We start from the raw sequence: 10,704 nt of genomic DNA on the forward strand, positions 1-10,704 counted from the left end.
AAGTATAGAAAGACTTAATAATATGCTTCCAAAGAATTAATGAGACAGAGCATTCAATTGTCCCATACAAGATTTTCTGGCACATTGTTAAAGAATTATCAAATACACATTAAATTGCCAAATGAATAAAACGTGAAATAAAGGTAAAAATTAATGGCCACAGATGAGTAATTGTTGACTATTTGAGTGTTCTAGACGAAAAGAAAAATATGAAAAGCAACAACTGATCCCTAAAGAGTTAAGCAAATCTTCTCTAGCTCCTTTGCTAGAGCTGCCTTGATGATTGAGACTATATATTCCATTATGATTGAATCACATGGCATTGTGATTGGACCTTCACTTTGTAGTCCATACTCTTCTTCTGACATTTTGAAAAGCCCTTGGAAAATATCACTATAAAGATATGTTGAGGGTATTGCAAAATGTTTCTGATCACTAGAGTAGACAACAAAATGGCCTTTACTTGGCACAGATGATGCCTTGGAACTGGATACACTCCCATCACCATTGATTCTTGGAAATGAAAGTCTTTTCCTCCCTTTGGTAGCTATGCTTTGCCACCTCCTTGCCACTTCGATGAATCTTTTGGTGTTGATCATGATTATTATGTTTAATCTACAGCAAGAAAAGGATTTTAGAGAAATGGCTAGTCGAGTACTGTAAAGTAATGGAAATAGGTTACTCTTATATATATATATATATATATATATATATATATACATATGCACATGTGTTGGATTTTTCTATGTAAAAGCAAGAGATTAGCTATTTGCTAAATATGCTTTAATAGCTCTTATCAATTTTGTTAGTAGGGTATAGATCCCAAATTTTTCTATGTAAAAGCAAGAGATTAGCTATTTGCTAAATATGCTTTAATAGCTCTTATCAATTTTGTTAGTAGGGTATAGATCCCAAAGTCACTATGCAGTGTCAATAACAAATTGGCATACAATTAGGTACAGGTATAGAGTTTATTGGTGTAATTATATATTGCAATAGATCTCATTTGAATAAAAAGATGCTATAGAAGAGACAGTTACAAAACAAACAGTATCACATTTTCCATGTCATTTATGAGGACAATGCTTTCGATGAAAACTACGTGGGAAAATTACCAAAGGGGTGATATTGAAAAATTAAATTACAAAAAGGAGGTGGGATATAAACTGTTTATCTAAAGGGGGTGAAAACTAATGAGTTGGCAGAGAGAGAGAGGGAAACTCAAGTATGACTAGTGTCTGAGGGTCAAAATAAAATAAAATTAATTTATGTGGACTGAAATGAAAACAATAATGTTGAAAATAGGAAAAAAAATAAATAAATGCATGTGGCAGTAAGGTGTTACCATAAGTAGCAACCAACTTGACATCTGATACATTCACTTTATCATCTGGCGTGAAGCTGATAAAGTAAAAATCAAAAAAAAAATTACTCGTCTAGCTTGAGCTGATAAAGTGAAAATAGAAAAAAATAATAATTAAAAAAGTTACATGGCAACTAGGCGCTACTATAGGTAGCGACCAAGCTCTTGACAACCTTGTCTCATGTAAAATTTCATGAATCAAAACAGGAAAAATAAAAAATAAAAAGCCTACACCAAGGCACTAGTAATGGTAGCGACCAAGGCTGACAGACAAACCTCGTCTGTCAGACAAACCTCGTCTGTCAGCCTTGGTCCTTACCATTAGTAGCGCCTTGCTGCAGGTTTTAAGTTTTTTTTTTTTTTCCACTCATGAAATTTAATGCAAAATGAGGCTATCAGGTGCTTGGTCGCTACCTATAGCAGCGCCTAGCTGCCAGGTAACTTTTTTAATTATTTTTTTTTTCTGTTTTCACCTTATTAGGTCATGCCAGATGAGTATTTTTTTTTTTTTTTACTTTATCAGCTTCACGCCAGACTATAAAGTGGAATGTGTCATATGTCAAGTCGATCGCTACTTATGGTAGCACCTTGCTGCCACTTTTATTTTTTTTCTTGTTTTCAATATTATTTTTTTCATTTTAGTCCACATAAATTAATTTCATTTCATTTTGACCCCCTATACGCTAGTCATAATTGAGTCTCTCTCTCTCTCTCTCTCTCTCTGCTAGCTCATTAATTTTCACCCTCTTTTGGTAAATAGTTTATATCTCACCCCCTTTAGATAATTTAATTTTTCAATGTCACCCCCTTGGTAATTTGCCCAAACTACATAAACAAAGCAACTACTAAAATAATAATAGTAAATTTGGAATCTAGCTAACTCAATGAAATGATTGTTGAAATAGTGCAGAAACTAATAAGAGCACATTGTAATGATAAGCATTACGAAATTTGCCCACTTTTCCCACAAATAGAGTTCACTATATCTGCATATTCACCATCATTTCTTGCCTGGATCCTGGAATTACACTGTTACATTCCCCTTTTCATGACACTCATTTGCAAATTTCTTATGTTCTTTTATCATTACCTACCATACGAAGAGGGTATGCAGTATATTTAGTTTCAAAGTGCGTCATGAAGCTTTCATTGTGTTGTTATTTTCAATGTAGAAGGATGTGAGTGTTAGTTTAGAGGAATTACTTAGGTTGTTGGCATAGTTATTTACTTTACTTGGCAGCTTCTATGCCGCTAAACCAATAAAGTGGCATTGCTATATCATTTTGAAAGACGAAGCTTTTGATGAAAACTAATTTGGCCAAAACAGAATGCATGAGATCTTTAAATATTTATATGTTCTAAGAAAAATAATATTAGAATTAGTGTTTATTATGTATACAATAAGTTTCCACGTCATTTCTTTGCTTGCTTGGCTCGATATTGGAATTAAACAATCTCATGCAACCCTTAACCCCATATTGTCAGTGTTAAGTTAAGTTGAAAAATTTAGGATATCGAAAAATTTTTAAATAAAATCGATGTATGTATAAACAATATTATGATATTTGACTACGGTAAATCTTATGTGAGCGGGTCTCATTATAATGAATGATCATATCGTATATCTGTTATACATATAATAATTACACCAAATAAATTATTATTAGGAAAAGATTAATAGTCAAAATGTCACTCACACACATAGGGGTGACCACGGTCCGGTTTTAAATCAGAACCGAACCGGAACAGGTTTGGTCAAAACCGATCAAAACCGAAACCAGTTTCGAACCGGACCGAAATCGTCATTCTGCGGTTTGGTTCAGGTTCATATTTTTTAAAAACCGTGAACCGGCGGTTCCGAACCAGATTGAACCGACGATTTCAAACCGGATTAAATCGGCAATTTAAATATAAAAAAATTCAATAAATATATTACCTCACTCTTAATTCATTTATATTTAATTCTCTGCACAATTATTCTCTGTATTTTCTTCAATTCTTAATACTTTTTTGAATTTTTCTCAAATTCTCTAAATAATTATTTTCTACACTCATTTTAATTTCCAATACTCTCTCAATTTTCCTACTTTATTATTTTATATACTTACTGAAATTTTCAATACTATCTCAATTACTTTGTTAATACTTTAAATCCTCAATAAAATTTCCAATACCCCCTATTTTAATTTTTTTTCTCTTTTTTACTTTTAATTATCAATTATTATATAATTTTTTTAAAAAGGCAAGTAATAGAACTAGAAATTTTTTTTCCTTTAAATCCTAAAGGGATATTTAGGCAAAATTAAGTTCATACACTTTTTGCTAATTTCTTTAAAAAAGTTTAATTTCATCTCCAATTTTTTAATTAGGTTCAAATCTTTATTTATTAAATTTTTCTTAAAGATAAATTATTTTCTTTCTTTTTTTTTATTTTATTTTGATTGAAAGATTTCTAAGAAAAATTAAAATTTTTTACAAATATAACTTAAATTTTGAATCAATAAAATTTTTCTCTAATTTTTTTTGTCTAAGCTACCCTTAAACCATCCCTAAACCACTTCCAAACCGTCCTCCAAATTATCTTGAACCATTCTTTTTCGAACCGCCCTTCAAACCATTTTAAATCGGGACTCAAACCGGAACCGACGATTTAGGAATCGTCTTCCAAACCGTCCCCTGGCTATTTAGTTCAGGTTCATGATTTCATTCAACCTAAACCGGCGGTTCAGGAACCGTAACCAGCGGTTCCTGAACCGTGGCCACCCCCACACACATATATATATTCCATTAATAAATGTCATTTTAGCAACAATCATAACAAATCTCATATATAAATATGGTGGATCATGAGTTACTTCGTGTATAAATTTTATGAATAATTTAATTTTAAATAATAGATTTTTTGTATTTTTATTTAAAATAAATAACTTTATTCAATTTAAATAGTTTTAAAATGTGTATAAAAAATAATAACTTTTAATTTTGCATTGTATATTTCCAATATAATATTTAAAAATCAATATATAATTTATCATACAAATAATATTAAGAAAATGAAGATTAATAAGTATATTTTTTTATTTTTTAAAAATAAATATTTTAATTCTTTAAATAAAATTAAGAATGATTTTATTTCTCATTTGACTGATTATGGTTCTTGAATTTTGTATGGAGTCATTTAATAAATTAGTCAAATTCAAATGCAAATTAAAACCCATTTAATAAAAAACTCGGTGAGCTTAAACAAATTAAAGTACAACTCAACTCAGCTTATTTGTAGTGCTAAGCATATTCAATCATTTTAATTTTTGCTATTTTTGAAAATGAATCGATCATTGAATTAATTAATTTGTTGCTTAGTTTATTAATTAGATTGATCTAATTATTTTGATTAATAAAAAAAAATTTAATAATTTTTATGCTAAAAATTTTTAAAATTTAAAATAAAGTAAACTGAATTGAATCAATTTTTGGTTCCATCATAAATTTAATTAATTAGATTAATAAATTCAGTTTTGTCTAGTTTTATGCAATAAATCCAGTGACTAAAAGAAATTTAATTTTACTAGGCCTTTTTTTAATCAAAATTTTTTAATTTAATCAATTTGATTCTCTGTGAAAATATATAAATTCACTAACACTCCTCTAACCTTCCATGTCTACCACTTCTACCTCCGACAGTCTTTCTTTGATAACCGACTTGAGTTCCAATCCTCCACCTCCCCGGCCTCAATCAACCAAAACGCACCCCATGACCACCAGATCCCAAAATGGGAACCTCAAACCTAAGCTGTACAATGCTGCCCACTCCTCTAACCTCGTCCTGACTTGCTATAAAGAGTCCACAATGGCGAGCAGAGACAGAACAAGAGTTCAGTGCTCTCATGGCCACTAGAGCATGGGAACCTGTTCCACCTCAAGTAGCACAAAATACCATTAGCTGCAAGTGGGTATCTCGTGTGAAATACAGTCAAGACGGGTCTGTTGAACGATACAAAGCCCAACTTATGGCAAATGGCTACCACCAATGTAACACCCCTCACCCGACTACAGTGTAGCCGAGCAAGGCGTGCTACACGGCGTGCCGGAGCACCTGATCTTTTCTGATTTCATTACAGTTCTTAATTTACTTGTTCGAAAACTTTATTTAAGGTTTAGGCTATTTTTACTTTTATCAAAATCTAACTAATTTGGAAATTTCAAAAATTTTAACGATAATCCCAAGAACGCGTCGACTGTAATTTGGACTAACAGTTCTTCTGAACCTGCCAAAAACAATTTCAATATGTACTCAATTTCTCAAACTTAATAGTCTCAAAAATTTTCGAACATAATGTATCTCAATACAGTATCCAGATTTCTCAGAAATCTCATCAGATTTTCAACATCTCAATATTCACAAGTACAATCTCATTGTAACTCAAATTCAATTCACATATTAAAATACTTACTTTGAGTAGCTTCCATAATTCATAGGTTAATTACATGAGTTTATTTTGTACAAGATATACAAATAATTTACAATGTGCTAGGAATGAACAATATACATAACATGCATAAAATGAGCCCTATCTACATGCATTGCTGAGGAGGTGACAATCTTGAACTCTTCTGACACTTCTGCAGATCTGGACTCCAAAAATCTCAGTTGACAGTCTACTGGTTTTACCTTCAGTACCTGCGCGAGGAAGCAATTCCATCGCGTTAAGCATTTCTGCTTAGTGGTGCAATAGTATAACAAGAAATAATATATATACAAATAAAGAAAGAAATAAATCATAATTCGGATACTTGAGAATCAATTTAATTTGGTATGTTATTTCTAGTATCAACGATCTTATATACTAGTTTGTTCCTCTTTGGAAGTGCTTAGTTTATAACTTTTCAGTAATACTACCAGTATACAAATTATTCTAACTGTATTGTATTTCAAGTCTCTACGATTCTGCAATTTATATTTTTGTTATGTTGCTTTTGCTAATTTCTTTTACTCATTCATTCAATACTTAATTTAATTGTACTGAAATTTCATTATACTTAACTTAACTTAGCTTCCTGAATTGAATAATGTTTTAAATGATTGCCCATATAGCATATACACCGACTGATCGATAAACGGATATACTAGCACTGGGTATCTAATACCTCGGGCCGTCACACCATCGGTCACAAAGTATCTCCCGCTGTGCAAACAGTGTGGCTAAAAAGCCATATAATCAATCAGGCATTAAGCCGAGTATAATAATACAAACTGTATAGCCATAGGCTATTAAAATCATAGTATGGCATAATAAGCCATAAAACACAGTATGACGTAAAGTCATTTACAGAACAGCTGTTAGAATCCTATTGGCATGCCAACCTATCCAAACTAGTCAACTAGGCAAATTAGGGCATAGTACAAGATTAAATATTTATTTTTAGGGTTTACTGGTCATTATACAATTCACTGGTCAATGAAAATGTTGACCTTTTCATGCATCATGCATAAGTTGATTCTAGTATCAACATGTCACAATCCGTATTTCAATATGCTGCCAGTATAGTGCAATTTACCATTTTTACAAGTTGGCATTCATTGCCAAATTGCTTCAAGCATCATTGTATGTAATGTCAAATTCTCAATTTTAGTGTGCTAGATTGGTCTAGCTTAAAGTCCTATTTCTCTTGGTTTTTAGCTGCTGATCAAAGAAGCAAAATTGTAGCTCTATGTTTTATTGCACGCGGGGCAAAATTTTAAGTCATTATGAGTTGTATAGACCAAGATATGATCAATTTACTAAAGCTGGACATATTGCACCTTTGGTGCAAAATTTGGTCAATTTCTCAATTTTTGTGTGCTAGATTTGTCTAGCTTAAAGTCCTATTTCCCTTGGTACTGTTCCCTTCAATTCATTTCATTAGTCAACCTATAAAGTTGACCCTTGATGCACTCTACGTGAGTCAATTCTAATGTTACCAATATGTCACATTTTATAACCCTTTAGTGTTGGTATATGTTACCAATTTCATTTCCAAGTGTATTGCATTTTATTGCAATTTACTGGATTTCAGTGTACTATTTTGACCTAGCCGGACGACCTACTTCCCTCAGTTTTTGGATTTTGGTCCAAACTACAAACTTGTAGGTCTATGTCTTATTGCATGCGAGGCAAAATTTCAGGTCATTCTGAGTTGTGTAGACCAAGATATGGTCAATTTACTAAAGCTGGACAGAATGTATCAAAATTGGTCACTATAGGTCATTTTAGGTCATTTTAGGTTCGGCCAGTTTTTGGACCCGAACTTGTGCAAGCTTTTTGACTTGATTATGGTCTTTTCTTGGCTTGGGTGTCTTCATAAGACTTGTAGATATAGGTCTTAACTATTCATGGTCAAAATTTCAGGTCAATTGGACCTGTTTGGAGTGAGTTATGGCCTAAACACTAACTGCTGCCCAAATGGTCAGTTTTCAGGCCTTAAATGCACTAATCCGAATTTGGTCACTTTTTAAGGTCAGTTTCTAGGCAGAATTTTGGTAACATTTCTACATGAAAGTTGGCCTATTTGGTGTCTAGTTTCACCCCATATTGGCCTCATACCAATTGGGTTTATAGTTTGGCATTTATGGCCTCATTTAGGTGCTGCCTTCAATACACAACCTGCACAAAGCACGTACACTCCCAATTTGATGTTCCTTCTCCTCCTCATTACTACAATATTCAATCAGCAACACTTCCCTACATATATTGTACACCATTCCAGCAACAATTCTGGGCAGAATATTCGAGTGCTCAATGAACACAATTCATCATTAAGTTCAACATTCACTCCCACCAAAATTCAACATACTTCAATGTCGATATTACACATACACTTCAACATAATCATACTTCAATGTCACTTACACTTGCTGCCCACAATTTAACATTAGCATATATTATTAATAACTACATGTTCACACACAAATTCAAGCTATTAGGGGCTGTCAAATATGGCAGTTTGCTCAAGGCATCAAAGTTCCATTTCACACCCTTAATTCAAACACTACATGCATATACTTAGATACAAACTTACTACAACTTTCATTTGAATTAATCAACCTTTATTTCCATTCATTAGAAGTAAAAACAACTCAAGCTCAACAAAGGTTCATGGCTGCCCAAAAATGAAGCAACAACACAAATCTCCAATAATTGTTTCAAACCATAATTTAAATTTCTCAATTTCAAATAATTCAAGTCCTATCACTTCCCATACATATACCCATATCAAACATCATCTTTAAACTCATCTACATCATTTAAAAACATCAAAATCCCATGAATTTCTTGGCTGCCGAAATGAACTGCTCACAAAATATACATTAATTTATTCAATTTCTTCACAAATCAACTCACCCAAAGCTCAAAACAAGATCTAATGAAAGAAAATGGGGAGATTAAGCACTAACCTTAATTCAAGAACTTCCCAAGCTTGTGAAACTTCAAAAGTTTCCTTTCTTTTTGCTACCTATAGTTTTCCCATGATGTGAGGACCAATTTTAATGAAGGGAGTCTTGAGTTTTAAGTTGAAAATGATAAGTTTGGTGAGCTTGCATGGAACTCATCCATGGAGGAAAGGAAGAGCTCCATTTCGGCATTTTAGAGAATTGGAGAAGATGAAGTGAGTTAGTGGATTGTTCCTTGTCATCTTATGTGTTTTATATGCCCACTAACTTAGGTTTATTATTATTATAATTCAAAGTTTCAATCTTTGCAAATTCATCCCCCACTTTTCCTTTAATTGCATTTCATATTTAATTTCATTTTTCATTAAATTTTCAAAATATAATACCACTTATTTTTCATGGACATTTAAGTCAAAAGTCAACTCTAGGTGTCAATTGACCAAAATGCCCCTCTTCGGGTCAACTTCGGACTTTTTCGGTAACACCGATTTACTCCTTATACCGTCGATTTCTTTAATTTTTATTTTTCGTTTATACTAACTTTCTAATTTTTCTTTGACATTTTCAATGTCAATCACACCTCAGTAAACCTTTAATTATGTCCCGAAAATATTTCTCGGGGTTCCCTGCGTCCAGGGTTAGTCAACTATCCTCGCCGTAACTTCCCGGTGCGGTCACCCATCGCTACAGGTTTGGCTTGTTTAACTTAGTCACATTTTCTCTCTTTCATTTTTGTTTGATTTTTCTTGTATTTTTTTTTATTTATTTCATCATTATATGTCTGTTCACTATCACCGAAGTGTAGTTCCAGACATCCTGACTTGCCTAGACTGTTATTTGACTACTGGAGCAATTGAACGCACAGAACACGTATAGGGAGGATGTTACAACCAACGCCCTGGGAATGATATTATTGAAACATTCTCTGCAGTTGTGAAACCCGCCACCATTCGACTCATTCTCTCCATTGCATTGTTTACAGGGTGGCACATTAAGCAATTTGACGTTTCAAATGCTTTTGTACATGGTGATATTGACAATCCTGTTCACATGATGCAGCCCCAAGCTTCGTTGATCCGGAAAAATCAACATTTGTGCACAAGCTTCATCGTTCTTTGTATGGCTTATGCCAAGCACAATGACAGTGGTACAAGTGCCTTGCTTTAGCTCTCATTAAGAATGGTTTCAAACCTTCAAGTGCCGATTCTTCCCTATTCTCCTTCAACAATGGAACTTGTCAAGCTTTTTGCTTAGTTTACATAGATGATATTCTACTCATAGGTAGCTCATCTACTTATTTACATCTCATCTCATGCTTAAAGATCTTGGGAACTTGGATTATTTTCTTGGGATAGAGACCATCCATACACCATTGGGCTTACTCTTGACATAATCTATATGGGTGATTTTTTACAAAAAGCTAATATGGCCAACTGTACTGGTATTTCTTCACCAGCATCACCCTCAGAAAAACTAAATTTACATGTTGAATAGCCAGCTAAAGACCCATCCTTGTATAGAACTGTTGTTGGAGGTATGCAATACTTGGCATTTACCCGACCAGATATTTTGCAGTTTACAAAGTATCTTAATTTGTTCATCAACCTACTAAAGTTCACTGGTCCACTATCAAAAAAATTTATGCTATTTAAAGGCCACTCAAATGCATGGGTTACTACTTAAGTTAGTATTGTAAGCCTTACATTTTTATCTTGATGCTGATTGGGTGTCTAGTGTAGATGATCGAAAATCCACTACTGTTTTTGCAATTTATTTGGGTTCAAATCTAGTTTCTTGATCCTGCAAAAAGCAAACTACAAATGCTGGGTCTTCTACTGAGGCCGAATATGGGGCCTTAGGTGCTGCAACAATGGAAGTTACCTAGATCCAGTCTCTTTTACGTGACATCTCC

At 33.0% G+C, this 10,704-nt stretch overlaps 1 protein-coding gene across 1 annotated transcript; it reads right to left on the reverse strand.

Moving 5' to 3' along the window:
* Window positions 1-230: 230 nt before the first annotated feature.
* On the reverse strand, window positions 231-599 carry LOC131175827 (auxin-responsive protein SAUR68-like). Its single transcript, XM_058140501.1, has one exon. The coding sequence runs from the start codon at window positions 597-599 to the stop codon at window positions 231-233; it is 369 nt and encodes a 122-aa protein (XP_057996484.1).
* Between the last annotated feature and the right edge of the window lie 10,105 nt (window positions 600-10,704).

Source organism: Hevea brasiliensis, chromosome 18, assembly GCF_030052815.1.
Source record: "Hevea brasiliensis isolate MT/VB/25A 57/8 chromosome 18, ASM3005281v1, whole genome shotgun sequence".
NCBI lineage: Eukaryota > Viridiplantae > Streptophyta > Magnoliopsida > Malpighiales > Euphorbiaceae > Hevea > Hevea brasiliensis.